The sequence below is a fragment of the Plectropomus leopardus genome, chromosome 7 (genome assembly GCF_026936395.1).
Source record: "Plectropomus leopardus strain MGB_pleo_1.0 chromosome 7, ASM2693639v1, whole genome shotgun sequence".
NCBI lineage: Eukaryota > Metazoa > Chordata > Actinopteri > Perciformes > Serranidae > Plectropomus > Plectropomus leopardus.
Genome location: NC_142182.1, coordinates 27,482,577 through 27,507,625, shown reverse-complemented (window position 1 = coordinate 27,507,625; position 25,049 = coordinate 27,482,577). Strand labels below are relative to the sequence as shown.

General features: G+C 42.7%; 1 protein-coding gene across 1 annotated transcript; it reads left to right on the top strand.

Moving 5' to 3' along the window:
- On the top strand, nucleotides 1-23,861 carry nuak1b (NUAK family, SNF1-like kinase, 1b). The gene is made up of 7 exons (XM_042496312.2): nucleotides 1-1,297; nucleotides 7,098-7,218; nucleotides 12,718-12,869; nucleotides 14,520-14,585; nucleotides 15,766-15,885; nucleotides 17,621-17,753; nucleotides 19,537-23,861. The coding sequence occupies exons 1-7, from the start codon at nucleotides 986-988 to the stop codon at nucleotides 20,628-20,630; spliced, it is 1,998 nt and encodes a 665-aa protein (XP_042352246.2). The 5' UTR covers nucleotides 1-985; the 3' UTR covers nucleotides 20,631-23,861.
- The last annotated feature ends 1,188 nt before the right edge of the window (nucleotides 23,862-25,049 follow it).

Sequence of the window (25,049 nt, the reverse complement as noted above, 5' to 3'; positions counted from 1 at the left end):
GAGAAGAGAGCACAAAGAGGGAAGGGAAGAGAGAAGACAGGGAAGAAGGAGGAGGTCTGCGTAAACCCCGCCTCCGGTCTCGGATCCTCTCGCAAGTCTTATTCACAGCCTCTCACGTTGAAGATAGAGAGAGAAAGGGGAGAAACAAGAAGAAGGGCACACGAAGAAGAAGAAAGGGGAGCAGCAAAACGACCATGGCAATATCCACAACGTCTCAGCTCGAGATAGTGTCCGATCACAGCGCACCTCTACTACCGTCGACCACTGCACGGAGCATGCAGCCGCACAATAGACAGAGTCCAGATGAATGAGGAGCTGTACCTGGGCCGTGGACAAAATGAGGGTCATCTTCATCCAAAACGCCGGTTTCGTCGCAGCTTTCTCGCCTTTTAGATGTGAGTCGGTGATGTTGGCAGCGTTTAGGACAGATAAGGTGAACGATTTAACCACAGCTAGATCATGCATTGAGGAGTGAGGAGATCAGACCAATTGATTTATTTTCTTTTATTGGGATAGAGCTTGCATATACATTATAGCCAATATATCATCTTTAAAGCCAACGTGTGCTCGGCTTCCGGCATGCTGCCTGCTGTCGGAATCTGAATACATAATTATAACATATTGGCACTAGAATTAATTTTTTTATCCAATGATACAGGACTACGTATTAGGTAATTATGGACCGATAACGTCCTTTTGTGCTTAATCCATTATTAGATTGATTATATAGCGATAATAACATGAATAGGTAGGAGGAGTAATCTCTGTTCTCTTTGATCAAAGCCAATTGATCAAACAAGACAATCTGGAAATGTTAGTTTCCACATGTAATGATATGACTAGTAGGCTACGCATTGTTCCTTGTAATTTATTTATTTATTATTACTATTATTAGACCTATAAGTATTATATTATCAATTTATTTTAGGTAGTTAGTTTGAGATATTTAACAGTGGGAAGGTTGTTTAAACACTTCCCTAGTGAGATGGAAACCGTTTATTTATCGCCCCACCGGGGTGCAACCCGTCCCGAAGCCCAGAGAGGCCAAAGTTCAGCGGGCAAACCGGCGGGGGGTGACCTCTCCCCTCCAGCTCCACCCCCACCCCCAGCTCCATCCCTACCTGCCGGCAACTCACCCGAGGGGACCCCGGCAAGCAGTGATGGACGGAGAAACTCGGGCGTGAAGAAACACCACCACAAGCATAACCTGAAACACCGCTACGAGCTGCTGGAGACGCTGGGAAGAGGCACCTATGGCAAAGTCAAGAAGGCCATTGAGCGACACTCCGGCAGAGAGGTGAGCCACTTAAACATGTGTAAACATCTGTCATGATTCAATTCGATTCAAATTCAGTTTAATTCAACTTTATTACCATTTCGCTATATGCAAAGCGGAATGAAAGCGTTTTTTTAGAGCTAGCAGGTGCAAAATATACAAATAAATAACAACAATAAACAGCAAAAACATCCTCACTTTTAGAAAAACAACCCTAAAAACAAAAAATATATAAACTACAATAGTTAAAAAGTGCCCAGCACAGGTATAAAGATAAAAATTGCCAAATGCTGTGTAATATGAGTGGCCCCGAGCTTTTTGTGGGGCCAGACGCTTGTTATACATGCATACATCTGTAGTAGCCACACAAACAACATTAGTCCTAAAATAAGTGCCTTGTTGCTCTCATAGGCGTGTGCATGTCCTCCCTCCTGGGAATTCCCCTCATACTCAAAAGGGCCCATGGGGCCAGGGAGTTGTGGCTGCACACGCCTGTCCAATGTGGGGCCTCATGACCGGATGCCAAAGTGCAAATCCGGCTACTGAGTGACTGATGTGACTCTAGCGATCCCAGTAAAAGCATCATGGAAAACAGCTAACTGTCCCCCAGAGATACTACTAGGGCTCACTCATGTTTTAGACACATATGCTTTCGGTTTTGTTTTTATTGTGTTGTGTGGGTGTGTTTGCATGGGTCAGTCCAACACTTTCTGTTTCTTTATAATAATAAAAAGTTATTTGGCTGTCTGCCAGAGTAAACTCACCATCTGCTGTTGTAGACCAGCAAATATTTCCTCCTGTGGCAAAATCTGACCCCTGTGCCCATTCTGGCAGGCCATGAGGAACTTTCCATGCCCTGTGAATGCCAGGGGTAAACTTAGTATAGGTCAACAATGTCCCCCAACAGTTTCATAGCTCCTGGCAAATGCATGCATGCTTGATAGGAAGACTATAAACCCTCCGGTACTCTCTCTAGGCCTGTCCCACTTGGCTCCTTGGCTCCTCTCTTCAGTATATTTTCCCTGTTTATTATTACCATGGCTGCAAGTGTAATGTGAGTAATTTACTTTCACTTGCATTGTAAAATTTCACAATGCATATTTACTGGAAGAATCCAAATAAATGAATCTGACATGAGTCAGGTTGAGATATTATTTCCCTAGAAACAAGCTCAAATGTTTGTCTTTGGAGTATTACTGAAAACTTTCTTTTTATTCTGAAATTGACGGTTTGAACGAGTAACTGTATTTGACAATCACACAACGTTCTACATTTGCAGTGTTTTTAAAACAATGCTCTAAAGCGCAGCCTGTTGGTACAGATGTTTTGAAATTACAACTCCTAACCAAAAATCTTCAAGAAAGTACAAAAGTACACCAGGGTTGGATTATCAGACTAAAGGCCCCTGGGCACACACATGCAAAAGGGCCCCCAGTCTCTCCTACAGAAAAACTTTATAGTTGTTTAGACTCTTTTGGGGTTGTTGTCTTGCGTCTCTGTAGTTATAATGCATCTTTTTGTGGGTTTGTGTCTTGTTATAGTCATTTTGGGTCTCTTTTATTTACTTTTTGGTCGTTTTATGTTTCTTTAAGGTATTTTTTTGCCTCCTTTTGGTCATTTTGTACCCCGTACTCTTTGGGCCCCTGGGCCTGTGTCCGATTGGCCCATCTAGTTATCCCCCCATGAAGTGCACCTAAACTCGGCTGCCAGTTCTTTAAAGACAGCTAGCTAAAACTAATGCTGTCTAATACAACTGTTTTGCAACAAATCCAGTCTCCATGATGTTTTTTGTCAAAAACGAACATTTGTTTTTGTCAAAAATGTTTTAGAAAGATGTTGATTCAGCTGTGTTTGGGGGACCTAGTTTGTAGTGCTATTGAGCCGTACGGCACTTCACAGTGAGGTGTTTCTGCTATTTTGCCTTCCCTTGCAGATATAAATGGGTTTGACATAATAGAAACACCTGTCAGTACACAAATAATTCTTTGTAGGTCAAAGCTCAGTAGCCTAGTGCCTTCCTTTCTCTTGTAATCTCCTGCAACGTCCCGAGCATAGCACTCAGACTTTAAATAGCATCTCAGTAAAGTATAGGACTTCCTTGAACCACTGTGTTTCACGTGGGAGTTTGTATATCTTAGGGAAGTCCTTTGAGAATCAACGCCTCTCCACCAGCAGAGAACAGACAGAGCACGACTGCTCGCCACCTCACAGGCCACGTGTGTCTGGCACTGCATTGCCAAAGTTTACTTGACCTCTGACTCAAAGTTAGTCCCTTGTGTTCATATGGCAGATGCAGCCATGTGTTGACTGTTATGTAATCCCTGTACCTTTTCCTGGTTTATCCCATGAACCAAATGAGAGGAGCAGAGGGGAGTAAGTGAGGAGACAGACTGACAAAGATCTTTGTGTGCGACTGTTTGTGTCCACATGTGTGGAATGAGCTGAAGGCACTTGAGGGAGATTGATTATATGTGGGCACATTCAGTGTGTCAGCGAAAGTGGAACTGAGTGACTGTCTGCTTTAATCTGCAAAGCCATATGTTGGAGTGCTTGGCAGCTCAGTAGAAACCCAACATTATATGGAGTGCAATTGATCATAGGGATCATAGTGCAGATATGTGTGCACAAGCCTCTCGAAGATTTGTTTCATGTTTGTGTAGAAAGAGACCGTGTGTGTCTTAATGTTTGCCATGTAGATAGTGAAAAGGTTGTGGTGACAGCCAGGCCTAAAATGGGCAGTGACACATGAAAGGCCATCCACAGCAGGAAATGAGATTGAAGGGGAAGGTTAATATCCTGTATGGGGGATCCATCACAGACAGGAGGGGGGTGGGCAGTTAGCACAGAAACACAGGGAAGCCCACCACCATAACAAGAGAGGGGTTAGAGAGTCATATTAATATGATCTTAAAGCACCAGATTACATCATTCCCCAACAATGGATTCACTGGAGAGGTACGCGAGAGGGGAAAACACTGACATTCCTCTGCTATATGTGGTGCCGCTGATGAGGTATTATGATCCCTGGCTGTGTTAGGAGAATATAGTTCTCTGGAAAAGTGACAGGCTTCTTCCTCCCACTCATTCTCTCTTTATCCCCCTCTAACTCTGACTCACACACACACACACACACACACACACACACACACACACACACACATTCAACACGACAGATGATCATGGTCGTTGGAAAACGCAGAGAAGAGTGAGCTTGTGATGAATACTTCATCTATTTTAATGGCCTGAGAAAGCGCAGGAAGATGTTAGGCTCTAGTGAAGCGAAACATGGACTTTCACTTCAAACAGCAGACAAGAGGGTGGGTGAGGGGGGGTCCCAGACAAGGCCGGCCCCATACCTGGCAGGGGCGGTCGTGGGCAGCAGTGCAGCGCCTGTTTACTGTGAGTGACAGTAATAGGGATCCACTTAAGGACAAGCGTAGTTGTGTCAGCCAGCCCGGCCAGCTGGCAAGTGGCTGATCTGCAGTCCTGTTTAATGATCCACATCGGGGTCAGGGCAGGGGAACATGAGGAGATACACAAGAGATACCTGGCTTTGCCTCAAGCCCGGTGTGGGAGAGCTGGCTCGTTCAATGAGTTAACTTACAGTGTGGAATGAAGATCGTGGCTGTTAAAGATTGATTACATGCCTCTTTTTGAGAGAAGGTCATTTGGTTTAAGGCAGCAGTTAAAGTTAACTTGCCTTTGGAGGTCATTTCTCAGTTGCTGCCTTAAATTAATGAATTCCTGAATTAATTACTACATTAAATCCAGGAAGGTGACTCTAAAGTCAAAAATGTTACTTGTTTTGGGGATAAAATGTTGATGAGTCGGATGAGGTAAAGGAAAACATCAGTGTTAAGACACTAACAACTCTGACCAATTACAAGCACAGCATGTGGACCCCCTGGACCCCGTCTTGTTTATTACAGTATCATTTCTTTAAATTCTATGTAATCAAGGCACGCTCTGGAAGGGAACCATTCCGGTTTGGGGTTATTTTTATTGATGTACACGGTAATTAGCTTGGCACTCGCTACTGCCTGTGGTTTGTGCTGAATGGAATAAAGCTGGGCTCCTCAGAATACTACTGCTTAGCTAGTAGAGGACAAAAGTTTAAACTAACAGAATTCAGAGCGAAACAGACTCTATAGAGGCCTGATCAAAGTGAACCAGGACTCGATCCAGAATGTTTAGGCTACAATTATAGTGACATGTGCTAGACTGTGTGCTCTCGATTGGTTTATTTGGAAAAGGCCACTAACCTCTCATTTAAAGAGTACATAGGCTGGAGGTTTGAATGCGTACAGTTGCGGTGGACTCTTAACCCCCGTGGCATTGCTATGACAGTGAAAAATTGTCAAATCAAGTGTACTTGTTGACTGCTAAACCTCCTGTAGCAGGCCCATTTGAAATGCAAGTAGACTGAATCACTTCCTCAATCCCGGCCCATTCTCCTGATTCCTCCATAAAACTCCCAGCAGGCCAGCTTTTCAGGCTATTTAAAAAGTAGGCCATTAACTGCTGTTAATCAGAATGACTAAAAAAATAAGAGGCTGGATAGTGATGTAGTGTCTCTTCAAGGACTATCTGACAGGGGAGGAAACGCGGCTGTGTAATACTGACATATGATTTATGGAGGAGCACTCTGACCTCCATGCCTCCCTGCCTTCCTCCAGAGTCCATGAACATTTAACACCTCACTTACCTCTTTTTCATGATACTTGATGTCCCTAGCTGCTCCCAGTGAGAGGGTTGCTATGGAAACACAGTATTTCACCATGTGAATCTGGCGTCCTGTCTCTCTGTCAGGGCCACAACACACCAAGCCAATGCTCGGCCATTGGTCAATGTGGAGCCGTTTGTGAGCATCTGACGCATGCTGTTGCCACCAGGCCGCTCTTTGAGACTCTTTTTTAGCCAATTCAGCAGTCCATCTGTGATTAAAATCCCTCTTATTGTCCAGTTAATTATGTGAATGAGAAGTAAAACAGAAGTGAGATGAGAAAACAAACAGCTGCTGATATGGAGAGTTATTTTCACCTCCATGCAGGCGCAGATCATCTGGCTAGTTGGCCGTTGGCTGTAGTCTTTGCAACGTGTTCAAGTGCAACTTTTTGGCCAAGACACCAGCCACGAGACAACGCAGCAGTTGACCTTTTTTGCCTACAAGTTCTTTGATCTTGGTCTGCTGTATCCAGGCTTTTAGAGATGCTTATGGGGTCCAGATGAGTGACCCAGCCCAAACACTGACTAATACCTGGTTAAATGTAGGCCCAGGCCCTGAAAGACCACAGAGCAAGCCTCTATTAGGGCATCATATTTCAGGTTGTTTTTCACCTTCATTTTGCTTCATACAGAAAAGAGGCTAAGGAAATTACACAGTGTGACTAAGATGACACCTCCTTCTTGGTTGACTCATCAGGCTGTTCTAACAGCAAAGCCTGGCGAGGAGGTTGAAGGGTGTTCCACAGAGACCCCTGAGAGGGGAGGAGAAGGAGGCTGATGAAGTACACAGAGTTTATTAGGGAAAGATATGTAGCAATGCATACTGAGTTGGCTCACATGTTTTTACCGAGACAGACAGATGTCACATGGTGTGCAGTATGGACTCTGCATGCACAATTTAAAGTTCACTGATAAGACAAAGAACGTGCTTCAGTCTTATTTTAACGTTTCAAATTAAATCAACATTTTTATGTAATCAGTTTAAGTGGGAAAAAATAGTAAATGTGTTGTGCCCAAGCTGTCTGTCACTGTGAAATTAAAATTTCATGTTGTGATAAGTCAGCTGATCAAAGTGTCCTGTGTGCTCTGTTTCCAGGTGGCTATCAAATCAATTCGGAAGGAGAAGATCAAGGACGAGCAGGACATGGTTCACATCCGCCGAGAGATTGAGATCATGTCATCCCTCCGCCACCCACACATCATCTCTATATATGAAGGTGAGAGTTTGCTACATGTCTGGAAATACACACAGACATATGCGACGAATCATACACACTCATTTGCCTTGAACGCGCATAAACAAAAACACACATGTCCAACCCCCCCCCCCATCTCCCTCAGTTCATTCAGTACTTGTGGCCAAGCTGCAGGATTGTCATGTTATGACATGCAGATGTCATAATAAGACCTGGACTACAGCTCTGGGATGTTATTCATCTCATCTGCTCCGTCTGGCTGCCTGGGCCAGTAAAAGTCTGGATGGCTCTGACGGTGTGCGTCTGGATCGCTCTGAATGTGTGCGTGCACGTGTGTGTGCGGTGAAAGTTTGTGTGTGTAAGAACGGTGGTATTCTAAGGGATTGCCTCTCCCACATCTAAGAGGTCTCATCTCTTGTCTTTTCTGGTCTTGATCTCAGGGCCAGACATCTGCTGATGCTTAGAGAGAACAGCAGCTGGGAACCAGACTGTACTTGTGTATGTGTGTGTGTTTGCACATGCATTAGTCCTTGTATGTTTGTGTCTATGTGTGAGCCTGTGTGCACAAATGTGTATATCTAGAGAGACACTGAATTGACCTTTAGTCACCCAGGCCTGCACCCTGTCTGACTCTGGTCCAGCACTATGAGGAGGGAGGAAAGACCTTAAGCCTTCCCTGGAGCAACATCAATATATCTACCCCAGGAAGCAACTCTCTAAATATCAAAGCCGTTCAAGTCAGGCTTAAACGGCCCCCCTTTTATTTGATATGAGTCTATTTGAATGACCTTACTGGAAGAAAACAGATTAGAATTAATGGGGAGTGTAAAGGTTGAACAATTCCCATTGAATTCTTTCAACATATTGCTCAAAATAAATCATCACTTATAATGTAGTCTGGGCCTATGTGCAGGCAATTGAAGTCACAAGGCGCTGCAGTGTGATTCGGTTTCATATGATTTGTGACTCGTGACTATTTTTATGCCCGTGTCAACAAAGCAACAGTTTCAATGCCCTTTTCAGGATAGCTGCCCTGACACAATGGCAGCCGGTTGTGTGCCACTGCCCAAACTGGCTTGCCCACTGTCCTTTGTTCAGTGTCAAAGTCCCTATGTCGTTATCAGCAACGTGAATATGTGACAAACATCACTATTTGTCATGGGAACGTGCCAGCAGTCAGCTGGAGGGCTAAAGTGCTCCCAAGTCTTAAGTGTTATGTATGAGAATGATTAAAAGAACAACCAGCTTTATAAACTCAAAGGAGGCTGTATGGTGTTCCTATGTGCGCCGCCTCTCTTTATAAGCACACTACTTCACCAACAAACTCGACCAGACTCGTTGCTCTGGCCCTTTGGTGTTTCTCCTCAAACCCAGCGTTTACTGTTGTGGCCTGGCCTCCGCCCAGCCTCACTGTAGAGATATAGGAGGCCCCGAGATCTGTGTATCCGGCAACACCCTATTCAACAACCACTGCTAACTGCCTTGTGTGAAGCAAAGCTGAACCAGATGTGTGTGCGGGGATTGATTTTTTACCACTCCCTCACATTCTGCATCCATCAGCATGCTGTGAGAGGTATTTAAAAGCGGATTTTGTTTTTCGTACCTTTAGGCATAACTTGGTACCCTAGTGCCCACCTTTTAAAACAAACAGTCAACCCCAAAGAATGCTGTGAATGCAAATATTTATCCATGTTGCTCACTGAAATGTAAGTAGCAAGTGTGTGTAGTGACTGATGCTGTTAAGGTTCAGGATTTAGATTGAATAGTATTCACAGTTATGTACACTTAATTGCTTTCTTTACAAGAGGCAAAAGTATTAGTAGTAGTATCTTTTTTTATCCCTTTTTATCTTTCTGACATTTTACTGGGGTATACCGCATATCACAGTACATTCTTAAATTCTTACACCTTTTTTTTCTTATTAATAAGAAAAAAATAAATACTACAGTGAGATTAGCCTAATTGCCTTGTTCACTCACCATAAAAGACTTCAAGATCAAGACTTCATCTAAAGCTAGTCTATGCACTGTTCCACTAATCACCAAAATTGGTCGGAATAAACCCCTAATTTGCAGTTAGAAAACATCCTGTTTTTTTCCTGATGCTCTATCTGATGTTGCCTGATGGCTTTTTACGTGTCCTGTAACATTATCCCCACCATTCATATTGCCATCTTTCTCAGCTCAGCTGCCTGTGTCACCAGCAGAGACTGACCTCTGGTGCACATGCTGTGCACTACATTGCCTAAATACAGCATATCTGTATCAGTTTAATAGAAAGAGGAGTGAAATTATACTGTCAGGATTTCTAAATACCCTGGTATACCATAACACTGTGATACCACCCAAGCCTAATCAATACCACTCTCATGTACAGTGAATAGGATGCTACAGCCTGCAGCTGTAAGCTCAGCCGAACTTTGGGATTTATTTAGAGTCCATGCCCCCAGGCAAAAAATACTCAGACTAACTGTCATTTTTGCATGTTTTGTAGAGATTAACCAAACAACATAAAATATGTTAATTAATGGGTTTTAGAAGTGTTGCTAGACAGATTTTGTTTCCTTGGGACACAGCCAAGTTAGTTTTTTTCCAGTCTTAAGGCTTAACTAACCTAACTGGCTTTACCATACAGACATGAGAGTGGTATCAATCTCCTCATCTAACTTGTATGAAACCATTCGCCCTGCTGTGAGGGAAGAACCACAATTTTTACTGCATTCATTGTACAGCATTCCCTAAAGGTGATGTAAGCCTATTTTAAACGCTGAAGGTCTTTTGTTATGGCAGCTTAGTTCAGTAAATAATAAATTCAATAAATAACCTGTTGAGGTAATCCGCATAAAAAAACACTAAAAATCAAAGAGTGTAAAGTTTCCAGTGCTTGCTTATTCATTGTCTGCATCAAGAGTGCTCCACCACTCTTCTGTATAACACATTGTAATCATACTGTTTTTGCCTCAAGCTTGCACATTGCAAAATTGTCAGTCATCGTCGCAGGCAATAGGACAAATGGTGCTAATTAGTCAGATGTGAAGGTCTGACCTGTGAACAAAGCCTGGTGAGTGACAGGCTGTAGTGGCGGCCGGCGTACCCACCGTGCCCAAACAGACAAAGTTATGTAAGCCAGGTAATTACTTCACCACCGGTGGTCAAAGGTAAATGGGAGTGCAAGCTGAGAATTGGCTCTCCAAGCACAGCCCCACCACAGATCACCACAAATGCCACCCCAGGTCACCACTCTGTCCACCAATCAGAGGGCTGGATCTGTCCTGCCCTCCTGGGTGCTTGGCTTACGTCCCCTCTGTTACTTCCCGAGCAGCCAGACAGTCGCAATCAGGGAGCATTACCATCACTCAGCAACTGTGTGTTTTTGTAGAGGATTATATCTTTAAAAAGACCCTGGGAGGGGGGTGAGGAAAGTAGTGTGACAAACTATGAAGGTGCTCACTCAAGGGTGCAGAAAGCAGAGGCCCTCACCCCCGGTGACCCTGCTGTGTGGGAAAATCAACCCACACAATACCGAGCAACATGGCTGACTGTGTTGTTGTCATCTCCTCAGTACTCCCTCGCTCTTTCTCTCTCTCCTTCTCTCCCTCCCTAACCATTTTCATTCCCTTCATGCCAAGGCGCTAGCTGGGAGGGAGGTATGTTGCCAAGTTGAAAGTATACACCAGAAGGCTAAATACTGACACAGAATGATATGTTTGGTGACTGCAGTTGGATAGGAATGCATTACAGCAGTACAACTGTAATAACATTAACTTTCTCCGGTCACCAGATGTGAAACAAGTCACTGTTCACGTGATATTGTCAGTTAAAGGGGAAGTATGCCCATTTTTAAAATTCATACATGTTTTCCTGTGGTCTAAGACAGTCTAAAATAAAAGTCAACTTTAAAAACTCTCTCTAAAATTTGAAAACTAGAGTGCTAAAAGTCAAATATATGATGTTATCAAGTGTAAAGTGTTGAGCTAAAAGATGAAACTCAGAGTGCCCAAGGGAAATGTTCTGGGTATATGGATACATTTTCTTTGTCATGACATAGAACACTAAAACAGAGTAAAGCTAATTTGGGTATAAAAAATAAGACAGTGTGGTTCCACACAATCCAGCTCCCATTCACTGTCTATGCAGCAGCTCCAGACTTAATTTCTCAAGTTTGACACTATGCTGCAGTCGATTACAAGACTGAAATCAATAATTCTGAACAGATATTCACAACTTCCAATCTAAATGCATCCCAGTGGATCTGCTCAGGAAAACGTGGGCGCCCACATTAAATTGATGTTTGTTTGACAGGTCTACGCTATGCAAGCCTCTACAGAGGACTCATCAGTTACCTCAGCACCATCTGCTAAGAGAAATGGCGTATAAAATAAGACAATTGTCTTGCTTATCTTTGCTCATTAAAATAATGTACAACAGCTCAAAATCGTGTAAGCGGGTGCTGACCAAAACACAACCAATAGCATAAAGAAAAATCAAATATGGTGTGTTTTTGTTGGTAAACTTCAGCTTGGATGTTGCCCAAGTTTGTACTTTGCGAGAACAATGGATTGTAGGGTTTCTTCTCTGGTTTCTAGCTTTGAGTGAGAGAGAGTAGCTCATATTCTCGAATACTGGTTGAACTTTGGTTGACCATTGAAATAACATATTGGAATTCTTTATTTAGGTGGTGTTCCCTTTTAATGTACAAAAAGCCACCAAGAAACCAAACATTTTAATCAGGTTTTTTTTTCTCCTCCAAAAATGAGATGATTGATTAATTATCTAGCATTTTTTTCCAGAACAGAAGACAGAAGAAAAAGTGGCATAAATATTACTTGGTTTCCATTATTATTCATATACAGAAATACATGAGACAGTTGAGTTTTAGTTATACTCTTAAAAAAAAGGGATGCTCTTACCCATGTTGGGTATTGCATTACTTTTCTGAAGGGGAAGTTGCACCACGTCACTGCACTGCTGTTCAATAATTTATATGAGATGGGCACTCAGTATGGAGGTGGAGAATGTGGGAGTGAGTTGTGAAATGTGTCGACATCACGTGAAGTTGAAGTGTGATGTGTCAAGGGCATCGCTTGACCCTACAGTGTACCCTCCGTCTGCAAAGCTAACTCTTTCTCTCCTTGAGTTGATTCCTGCTTTCTCTCTGTTTTTGCTGCTCTGCTCTGGTCTCTGAGGAGTGGGCTCTGATTGAGTTAACAGCCTCTCCCTGCAATGTTGTGAAGGAGCCAGACACATGAGGTGGGGTTTGGGTGATGTAACCCTGGGAGAAATGTAGCGATGTAATGTGCTCAACTGGAATTCATGCTGCAAAACTAAAAGGGGGGGGGCTATCTGGTTTACTCTGCTCTTTACATAACAATGTCAAAATCACATTTGTGATTTTAAGATGATCGAATGAACCTGGATTGACTTTTTAAGCTGTTCCCCTACTGCTCTCGTCATTAATATAGATGTGTTTTCCTGAGAGTAGATATTAATGGACTGCGATTGTTTTCTTATCATTTCTCAGTGTTTGAGAACAAAGACAAGATCGTGATCGTGATGGAGTACGCCAGCAAGGGTGAGCTGTATGACTACATCAGCGAGCGCCGGCGCCTGAGCGAGCGGGAGACGCGACACTTCTTCAGACAGATAGTCTCCGCCGTGCACCACTGCCACAAGGTGAGAAAACCCATACTTCAGCATACATAGAGAAAGAAAAAAATAATTTTCCTGCTCACCTTAAAGGGATAGTTTAGATTTTTGAAGTGAGTTTGTATGGGGTACTTATGCTCAGACAGTATATTATAGTATACAGTATATAAAAACTACATATATATATATATATATTATTGCCACTTTTTGTCATGTAATTTACTGTTTTTTTTAATTTATGTATTTAGTCTTTTTCTTTTCTTTTTTGCTAATTAGGTAATCTTGTAGTTTTTATTAATTCTTTGCTGATTTTTGAGACATTTCCAGTTAAGTAGTTGCCTTCTTTCCGTGTTTTCGAAAGACATCAAGCCATTTGCTCAGGTTTCAAAGGGTTAAAATATGTTTTGTTGCTGAATCCATCCACACCAGTACATTGCTTAGCTGCCAGACTGCAGCCTGCTTCTCCAAACTGGGGGTGTGCAGTCCATCATCTACTGTAGGTAATACACTGAGTATGGATAGGTTCCCAATACAACCCTAAAAAATCAGAACTGTCCTTTTAAATCTCTCTTTGCCTCTCTGACATGCATCCAGATTTTGTTTTCGAGGCCTCAGCATGCTTATTGTAACATTAACCATGCACCTCATACAGTCATCCATATATCCAGCTAATCTGCGGGCCCTACACAGTATGGTTTTCTTGGCGCTGGTATAAGGGAGTCATTTGTTTCTGAGCGAAGATGGAACACAGGCCAGTTTAATTCAGGCTTACACTCCGATTACAGTGCACCAAACAGTTCCTGCATTAATTCGGTCCTCATCTGTTGACACACTGATGGATGTCCCGAGATACCCCCAAAGCTTTTCCCTAGAGATTTAGCTCCAGCCACACCCATGACATGTCAACCCCCTTTTCCACACCTCGCTTACTCCCTTTAAAACCCCAAGGTCCCAGCGCTTGTTTGGACTGGGCTCCCCTCATGTCATCCTCTCCCCAGCTGGAGATAGGGATGATGTCATCGTCCTCAGATAGGAGAGTCCCAGACAGCCATGAATGATGAGTCATCACCACCAAGCACAACCTCCCACCGGGTGGGGTGGTGTTAGTCACTGACACAACAAGCAAACAACCATTTCTTCCTTGTATCCACCAATCAGGATCATGTGAACACGAGCTCCCTGCCAGGCAATAACCAATAGGAGATGCCACGCAGAGCGTAACCCCAGGGGGTGGAGTGACGGGTGATGTCACTCCTCCGCATCTGATCTGGGCTCTGTCTGTCTGTCTGCCTGCATACCACATGTTAATTCCAGGGTGTTTTTTTTTTAAAACCCAAGCATTAACAGCATAGTTGTTTTTTAATCCCAAGATGCTGTGAGAACATCATTCATACAATGTGGTAATTACAGGCTCATGTTTATGTGACACATGTGAGTCAATTTAAGAAGAAAATTATAGCAGATGTCAGCATAAAGACCCCAGAAGGGACAGGACCAATTAAAGAGTACTAGACCAACAGGCTGCCTTGATTTCCCCCAGGAGCCGCAGGCTAGCTTTGTCGGAGTAAATCATCTCTTAATACAATGCGCTGTTTATGACTTGGCTCCATCTCTCGTGAATAATGCATCGATAGATACATCAATCATGAGTTTGTTTTTTTTATTATTGTCTTCCAGAATGGAGTGGTGCACAGGGATCTGAAACTGGAAAATGTGCTACTGGATGAAAACTGTAATATTAAGGTGAGTTCACCCCTGATCTGTGATCCTTTACCCACCAGACTGTAATACCCCACCTAGGCCTGTCACGATAATTATGTTATCAGTTTATCTTATGATATATTGACATGACCTTTCATGATCATGACATGATCATTTTTTTGACCTTGATGAACGTGACTAACATTTTTGCCAACCATTCTCCCTATTTATTTCTCTTCACCCCTGCCTACTTGCCTGAGTCCAGAAAATAAAAAATCAAACAATACTTTAAAGACAGTCCGCACAGTTGTGAACTTAAATCCACCAGCATCCGACTCTCAGGCCTGCCATTCCTGGAGCCGACTGCAGCACACTGGCTGGATTGTGGAGGGTCTCCTTGAGCTTTGCTGAACTTGTTCATAGCAGTTTTCTCATATGAACTCTGGAGTTTGTTGTCCACACGTGTAGTATACCGGAGACTGTGTTAGAATTATTCCCACCTACTGGAAATATTCTGTTTGATTCAGACGAGGGGTGGCACTTGTGGCAGAACATGTCGTAGATAACACCACGGTCCTGTAGCCGGATTGTAGTTTGGTCATACACAACCAAGTCTCTGCTTTTCCCTTAACATGTCTGATGGTTTTGGCTTTGACTTAATCTCTCCAGTTTGACATTGTTTTTTGTCGTCTTTGTGTAAATGACATTTCTTCCTCTCCCTTTGATGTGTTTTCCTCCATTTTTTCACCTTGGGCATGATCGAAATGTCATCAACACACCCACTCCAACACCTGCTTGTTGTTAATTATATGGACAGTTACCTGCTCTATTGACACACAAACTCAATCAGACATTGCATAGACTTTTTACCAGGGAGCCGGTAGGATAAAGTCTGTGCAATGTCCAATTCCATTCTCACATACGGCCACTTGTTCAGTATTTTTTGTCATATTCCAATGTCTGAATATTCTTAAGAATTAAAAAGTCATTGCTCTTTGACATGGTGTACTTGCATTATTATGGTATTATATAACTATCATAAAAGTGCCATAAAATGTTCTCAAAATGTCAGTCATGTTGTTAATCTCAATTATAATACGGCGTATTGTCTAAGAAAAGTAGTTACTGTGACACGCCTAACCCCACCTCAATTGATCTTTATGTAAAGGATTAGCAATCACATGGTCGATGTAAAATTCCACACATACTTCTATTTCCACAGATTGCTGATTTCGGGCTGTCCAACCTCTACCACAAGGACAAGCTGCTGCAAACCTTCTGTGGCAGCCCGCTCTACGCTTCACCAGAAATCGTCAATGGGAGACCTTACCGTGGCCCAGAGGTGAGGCCCACTTAACCAAACAATGACAATGACTAAAACCCCAGTTGTTTGTGCGCAAACTTAATTTCCTGGACATGTTTTCCTTTTATGCATCCATCCATCATCATTGTCTTCCCTAGCTGTTAAATTTGCTACGAAACGAACCTCCCAGATTTCTCACCTTATATAGCTTTCATCCTTGTTATCTCACTAGTGATTATTATCACCACATAGGCCATACACAAAGAAGTGGATAGGCTTTATTTTCTGCTGCTTTGATGGGATTACTGTTAGTCTCCAGTCAAAGGGAGGTCTCTCTTGCAACTCTGCAGTGGGTCAGCTCAGATACTGTCTGCATCCCTCCCTTGTCCTCCCCTTCCTACCACGTCTGGCTCCTTTGAAGTGAGGAACTGGAGGATAGTTTTTCCTCACTTTCTCTTCATCTTAATGGAATCGGAATGAGCCCTCGCAGCCTCAAAGAGACGCTCATGGTCAAAGTCAAATAGTTTTGGTGAAAGAAAGAGTGAAAATGTCTCCCCAAAGCCACTTATCTGGCAATTCCAGACTCACTCTGAAGGGCGTCGTCTCTGAAATTGCATCAGTTACATAAAACAAAGCAACAGAGAGGGGAAAAAACTTGCATTTTTAGATATTCAAGTCCAACCGTTCAATTTAGCGTAATTCACTATAATTTACTCCAGAGTGCTAAAAACTACAGCAATCCGATTGCAATCGAAATTACAGAACCCTGGTTGGGGTGAGGCCACAAATTACAGCAAACACAGGCAACGAAAATAGAACAAAACAATAGTGCATGCCCTGTCTCGCCCTCGGGAACCGACCAATGGCAACAGGAGAGAGAAACGTTCTTGATGTGGGTCCAGATCCTTAGAGGAAGTACACTCGCTCCTTAACAGACCCTATCTGATTTCCTCTTCCTAGACTGTGTCTCAAAGCTTCAGCCGTCAGAAGCACATTCCTCCGGACGTCTCATCCTCCCCTAACCACAGTCAACACACACATCACATGTCCATCTTTGTCACACTCTCACATACACACAGACACACAGCAAGACCAGTCATCTGCTGATGACTGAGAGGCAGCTTGTCTCCAGCGAGTCATCAGGGGCCAGGATATCACGACTCTGCCATCTCTGCTGGACTCATTACCCTCTTCCACTTCCACCACTTCCCACGTGGCTATGCACCTCCTCATGCCCCAGACACACAATCTTATGTAACCGCTTACTCAGAAAGCCGCATTGCATTAGGTCGGTGGTCAGAAAGTGCTTGCTTCTGCTTGACAGAGCAAGAGAGACTAAGGGGGGGGGGAAGGATTTATCTGTGTGGAAACTAGCCATTTCCCAGACTACTCGCATTTGTCATATTTCTATGAAAGACACACTGGAGGAGCACCGCAGCATCCCAAGCTCTTTAACAGAGATGTTCTTGTGATGTTTGCGTGAAAAAGTGATTGTGGTGCATCTTAAAGTCAAACACAAGAGTATAACTCATCTCAGGTCTGAATTTGAGCAGCGCTCATTCTACATTCATTTTAATGCCATGAATCACTAATCAAAACAGGACGGGGAAACTGCATTTCCATTACATAACAACCAGTCTAAAATATCTCAGCTTTTTGTTTTATTGGCCAGCTGCATGTACTACATGTACATGCCTTATTTCATAGGCAGAGTGTGTGCTGCGTAAGACAGAATGGACTAAATTATAACCTTTTTTTGTTTTGTTTTGTCCAGGTGGACAGCTGGGCTCTGGGGGTGCTGCTGTATACCCTGGTCTATGGGACCATGCCATTTGATGGGGGAGACCACAAAAACCTCATTCGCCAGATTAGCAACGGCGAGTACAAAGAGCCCACTCAGTCCTCAGGTACTGCTGGAACCTCTGTTTGTATTTCTTCCACTTTTTGTTGTTGTTGCACTAGAAAAACATGCTTGATTCCAGTGCCCTTTAAAAAAACTATAGCATAAACTATACTTGGTAAATTGTGTTCAGCAGGAATGAAGATAGAGTCAGTGAGGTACACCATTTGTCAGAAACTGAAACGGTTGACCCCTGTCTCTGTCTTTCTGTCTATAAATTGTGCAGGACTCACTTCTTTATGTAAATTCCAGAAAATACTCAAAAGTTTTTGAGATGTTTGCCTATAAACTGATGAATGGAATATGAATCAGAGTGAACACATACAGTCGAATCTGCATAATCCATTACATATGATGCTTTTTGTCCAGACATTTCTAAGAAACTCCATATCTCAGGACCACAAACCTGGCATGCAACTCAGTTGTTGTTACGCATTAACATATTAATTTTTGATTAATCTAAAATCAAATTAGGAATGCCATTTTCAAGGAAGAAATGGAATGTGAAAAACGCCATTTAAATGTATTTTCTCTACCGAAATAGCAATTGGAAAAACTGTTTGTTTTTATTGCTATTTTTGAGTTTTTTATTTTTGAGAACTGAAGTCACTAACATGGTGTGAATTTTGTCGGTACCATGTGTTACTGTGTTAATTAACTGAGGGTGCATTACTGTGGTTTACATTGAACAATAGAAAAATAACATCAAATATTTAGTGACTAATACTTTAAGGGTGTAAAATCACTGTTTTTAAAAGCCTCTAAATTGAATAATTGCCACTTGTGTGAAAAACAAAAAAGTAGCATGTTGGAAAAATTATATCACCACATTTTACATCCTTAATTATTCCATTATTTTTTGAAAAACCACATCAGCAAGGCCAGTTTAAGCATTTTTTAATTTAGACAGCCTTTAATATTCACACTCCATGTCTCCATTGAGTACTTGTAATAACAGAGAGCTGATTGATATGGAGAAAATTTCACAATATTTTCAACCAAATACCTCAATATTTTGATGATATTGTTGAGTTGACGATTGGCGCTTTCACAAAATATTTATACAATGAGTAATGTGGATATAATGACTAAGGGGATAAAGGAAAATAATAGAGCAGCAGAAAGAGTCTGCTACATTGAGAAAATTATATCACGTTATGGTAATGCAGACAACATTTACAATAGTGGGATATCCAAAATCTAAGAAAACTAGTGGGGTCAACAGACAAAACTTACAGCATAGTATCACGATATTTTGCATGGCAATACTGTGTTGATACATGGATACGAAGTATCATTTTTTTCATAATATAAACTATTAATATTACATTCTCTATCAGGCAAGAGAAAAAAATCAATTTCTTGTCATTCTACTCGATACAGTTTGGTGGAATAAAAATAACTGAAGTGAGATGGAGACACAGAAACTTTATCTTTTTAGATAAAACAGGTCTTTTTTAAAGTTTTACTTGGGGACATAATAATAACATAAATTGAAGTTGGAATAAGGTCATATATTGCAATATATTGCACCATATGTTATTGCAATACTCAGCATATTGCTGAACATTTAAAATTACTAATATTGTATCATAATGTAAATATCGTGATAATATCACATCGAAGAGTCTCTTGTGATTCCCATCCCTAATATCAATTCTAAAATCACAATTTCAATCTAATTTCAATATACTTCCCAACCCAATAACAGTGTATGTTATCAAATAGATATTTATGTGATGTGCAGTATGAGATGGCTTACAGATTGTTGCTGTTGTGTTCGCTGCTAGATGCCCGTGGACTGATCCGCTGGATGCTGATGGTGAACCCTGAGCGCCGGGCCACAGTGGAGGACATAGCAAACCACTGGTGGGTAAACTGGGGCTGGAAAAACAGTGTGTGTGACTGCGAGACCCAACGTGATCACGGAGGCTCGCCCATGCTGGCCCGCTTCATCGACTGGCAGAACCGCACTGAGCCACGTGGTTCTGGAGCCAAGGCTGCAGCCATGCCCCAGATGCTGCGCCAGAGGCCCAAAAAGTCCAAGAAGGAAAATGTCGAGGCAGGACAGACCCACTGTGGAGCAGAGGACAAGCCAGGTCTGAAGAGACCAAAGGGGATCCTGAAGACCAGAGTTGCTGAAGAGCAAAGGTCTGCCAGTCTGGATGAGGTGGAATTGGGCCAAGTGGCGTTGCCTCAACAAGCCGACGTGGGGGAGGAAGCCTCAAGCCCAGATCAGGAGGAAGAGGAGCCAAGTCTGGGAGGAGGCTCACCAGCTAAGATGGTGCCTTCTCTACCCAAGAAAGGCATCTTGAAGAACAACCAGCAGCGGGAATCAGGGTACTACTCCTCGCCAGAACGCAGCGAGTCCTCCGAGCTCTTAGGGGGTGCCAGTATGTCTCTGCTAGCCACCTCACCGCCAAAGAGAGTGATGGGGAGAAAGGGCATCTTGAAGCGAAACGGCAAGTACTCCACCTACAGTGGGCCTCCCTCAGCAGCAGCGGTGGCTGGAGTCCTTGGCGAGCCTCCTCCCTCAACCGACTCCGGTCTGTCCCGCAGTCAGAGTCGGCCCTCCAGCATTGTCGGGGAGGACAGCTCTGTGCTGTCCCTTTCGCCCAGCTCCCTCAGCGGGGCCGAGTGGCATCCCTCCACCCACAACCTCCGCCCAAACATCAGGGCCTGCGTCTCGGCTGAAAACCTGCTGCAGCTTGCCAACTTCAAGGGCTTCCAGGCAGCCCCGCCGCTCCAGGGACCCAAGTTCAGCCGTGGCCCCAAAACGAAAGGCTCCCCAGGGGACAATGGCAGCTTCTCCTTGCTGGGGGACCTGGAGGACATGACTCAGGTGTACCAGCAAGCCCTGGACATCAGCAGCAACCTCACCTAAAAGATGGGTGGCAGAGAGAGAGGAAGCAGAGGGAACTGACTGTGTGTGTGTATTTGTGTGTACAGATGTATAACACTGTAGGTGGCATTAACGACCAGTGTGTTACTGGGATACACCTTTTAGGAAGTAGCGGTTTTCCAAATGGGGCTGAAATCTTGATGGAAATGATACGTCTTCACACATGCATACACACACAGATGTACACACTTAGGTGCACTTCTCTGGCCAGAGGAAATTCAGTTAGTGAACAAGAGAGAGGAGCTGGCACAAGAGAATGCCACCCAGTCTGCTTTCTCGACCCACCCATAGACTTTGCTGTGTTCAACATGTTTACATATTCAGCAAGAAGGCAAGTTAGAATCACAAACACACAACCAGAAACTGGTTGGCTCTCCTTGTACACCACCCATTCTGAGTTTGAGTTTACAAAAGCACCTTAAAACTCACACAGAGCACACGTTTTTGTGATCTTTACTTCCTTAAAAAAAAAAAACAAACAAACCAGGGTCTTGTTCCAATAATAACTGACATTGCTGATTATTTATTAATATTTTGTAGCTTTTAGTTCAAAACTGGTGGGCGCTGGCTGTTACTGGGCTGTCCTGGGAACTGACATATATAATTATGTTGCTCAGTGATGAGAAACATATATATACCCGGCATATATAACTGTGTCTGCGCTTGTAAAACACGCAGGCAAATATACCTTCATAAAAGCGTATGTCCTATATATGTGTATGATACTAGGGAATATGTAGGAAGTGCCTTTTCTGATTCATAATAAAAAGAAATTATGTATGTCATTTCCTGAAAGTGGAGGAAAAAAGCCAGGCCAACCTGTCACCAGTTGTGCTTTTTTTTAATGTTTGTGAATGTGGAGAGACCCAGGGCCTTCAGCACACAGCTGACTAGCTTTAATAGTTTAGGGGGTCAAAGGTCAGTCTCAGACAGTTGAGATCAAAGTGTCTCGTCCCCCCACAGCTCCTTCCACAAGTAGACTCACACACAGATATGTCGCTTCAGAAAGACCTCCTCTGTGTTCTTTGTCAGTGTTTAAGCACAGAGTTTGGTTTGTCAGCAGTTTAGGTGGTTTGCTTGAGCGCAGATTTGCTGGCAGCACCAGAGGTCTGGAGGGACTCACCTAGTGGGGCATTTAGTGAAGGGAGATTGCACAGACACCATCTCACAGTCCTGGAATGTGCCTGGCTCTCTTAACTATGGTTGTTTCATTTTTTTTAGGTTACCTGATAAAAGAGGCTGTTTAGTGTGAGATTCATTGTTTCTTTGTTTTTTTTTTGGTTTTTTTTTACCAAAGACACATAAGGTGGTTTTAGTTGTCAGTCTAGTTAATATTTCACCCAAAGCTCCTCAAAAGAGCTAAGTAAGGTGGTTTGCTTAGCCTGCTGATGACACAGCAAATTCCTCAGACAAAAGGCTGGAGACGTGTCGGTGCTAGAGATCTCTATCAGCCCGACTCAGCACAGGTGGGATCTGCGGTCTGCGCTCAGCCCTCCAGCTGTGTATACTAGTCCATTATGTCAACCAAGCACAATTAGCCAGCTATTGTTTTCATTTGAGAGTAAGCGAGAGGCAGTGGTGCGTAGAGATTTATAGCTAGAGGAAGAAGAAAAGAGTGTGAAAGGGTGATGCTTTGAAAGGACTTTCCTGCAAAACACAGGAAAGGTCAAGGGTTTATTTTTTGAAAGGAATTGTAATGTAGAGTAGTGAAAGTAAAGAAAGTGAGTAGAAAGAGTAGATGGAAAGTGTTTTTTTTTTTTTAATACCAAAGATGTGATGAAGCTTTGGCATGATTCATGGGAATGGATAGGTCAGGGACTAATGGGAGTCCTCTGGATTTTTGGGAATCCCCATCGGTGAATGAAATCATCCCCGTGCTGGCTGTTTTCTTTTACAGTTTTTATTTGAGATGCTGGAGGCTGTTGATACAGCTTGTCTTGAGGGTCAGTCGATGTGTGTGCACAACCTTTAAAGTGCTATACACTTTTCCACAGCAGCAAAAAGTGGGAGAACGTTGACTGACATCATCCAAAATACCAAATGATGTGGATGGAAAACCATGACCCCCAAGGAAAAAGATCACATGTTGAATGTTTGCAGTGGTCCCTTTGGTGTGAAGGAAAGGTCCTGGGTACTGGTTCAAATGAAAGACCCCATTGCGTATTATATTGCATTTTATTGCCTTTTGTATTGCATTTTATTGTCAACTGGATTTACAGTGAGAAAATTATACTATGTTAGTATTTTTGTTTTATTATGCTTCTGTTTTTGATTTTCCAAAATGTAAGAAACTTTATATTGCTTTATCTTATGGCAGAAAATACTTCCTCGAAGTATTGGGATTTCTCCCCAGAAAAATCGGATCTGAAATTGGTGCAGTTTCCCCACATTTTGCAAAACGTCTGGGAGAGAAGACCTTTAACAACCTCCAAATGGCAAAAACACCTCTTATAAATTATTTTGGAATACTACAGCATGCAAGAATCTGTATGTATCTGTATGTATCAATAACTGACCAAAAGAAAACTGCCTTTCCACCTCTACCAAAGCAGGAGAGGTCCAAAACAATGCAGGAGAAAAAGGAATTAAAGCAATGGAAAGAATCTGAAGATGAAACTTAAACTCTGCCAAACTGGAAATACATGGTGCATATCTGTTAGTTAGCAGAAAGTCTAATCATAGGAAAACTTGACTGGATATTGTTATGACAATAATAATAAATTAGTATTATTATGTTATTTAAGTATTATTTTTGTCTCATTACTATTGATGGCTTTTGCCACAGTTTTGTTCTGTTTTGTTTTTTGTTTTGGTGATCCTGGACTGCCAAGGTGGATTAAGTTGCGTGCCTTTGGTATCTTTTATGAACTTTTTTTTTTTTTTGATAATGAAAAATTATTATCAATGTGTTTTTATACATGTATTTATTGGTGATCAAGCCATTTAAATTGTCAGAATACTCCCTGTACATGCTTTGGCCTGCTTTAGACTGTGTGTTGTGTTCAGAACGTGCTGCACACTGAAAAAATATGACAGAAATAGAGTGGCATCATCTCATTGTGAAGATAGCGGTAAAGCGTGTATTTTTAAGAAATCAATAACAGCTCCTAAAATCCTGTAAAATGTCTTAATTCATCCATCCGGGTGTATTTCTACTCAACACAATGCCTCTGTAGTACTGTATCAATTTAAATAAATGGATCTTGAAAGTTACACGTGTTTGTTTTTTACGCTGTGTTGATACTTGTGTTTACTAAGAATTAAACAGTTGGGTCTGATTAAACTGTAAACTAAGGGTCACCAAATATGCCAATTAAGTTTAGGTATAAATAAGCCTCAGGGGGATGAACACTAAGGTGTATGTAGGAAAAAAATGTTGGCTTGACATTACTGCAATCACAGATAAGTTACATTTGAACATTTTCATGTAGTGGATTAGTTGAAACTTCACGTTTAAACAATCCTGTGTCACAGTCTGCTCTGCCTCTCTCCTACTGCTGTGGGATTTTTTTCATTCACTCCACCCTCACCTCTCTCTCCACCCAGCCACTCCCCCTCATCAGCCTCATCACCTCCACCTGGTGCTCCCAGGTGCTCTTCATCTCCAATCAAGCCAGTATTTAAGCAGCTTCACTCCACTCACTCTTTGCCAGATTGTCTTTGCTTCTACTCCTGGTTTGGACTCGGCTCACCTCTGACCACCTCTCCTCGTCTCTGCTCCGTAAACCTAACAGCCTTCCTTCTCTAACCACGAGTTTTGCACTTCCTGGTTCTCATCTGCCTGTGGCTGTGCAGTGTTTTACTGCTTCAGCTCTGTCGAGAGAGATCGGCATCTTTTTGATGGTACATCCACTCCTCACCTGTCCTTGTTGATCCTGCTACCTGTTCCTACTGAAATCATCTGCTCCGCTGCCTGCCTTACAGAAACTCTGCTTCCTCCTTGACCACAAGCCCTGGCTGCCCCTCTCTGGAGTCCCCGCTTATCCCACAAGCTCTCTGCTGTAAGTGTTTCTGCAACTTACCTGATACATTCACCTGCCAGTCTGCTTCACGTTCACAGGTGATAGTTAGGTGGTAGTCTGACTACGAACTCTGCTCCACCCCTGAACTGATAACTGTCCCTACTTACCTGCAACCTGATTATACTCACCTTTGCTCCATTCAACCTGTCAAAAGATTAAATAAAGGTCAGTACCAACTACTCACCTGCTCCGTTGTGCTGCAATTGGGTCCTACCACATCCCATTACATTCTGTGGTTAGGTTTAGGCAAAAAAAACCCATTAGGTTATGATTAGTAAAAGATAATGTTTTGGCTCAAAAACTGGTTTCTTGGCAATATTCCTGCTGATGGGTTGCTATAAACACCTGCATTTGAAGCCTAAACAGCTGCTGCAAAAAC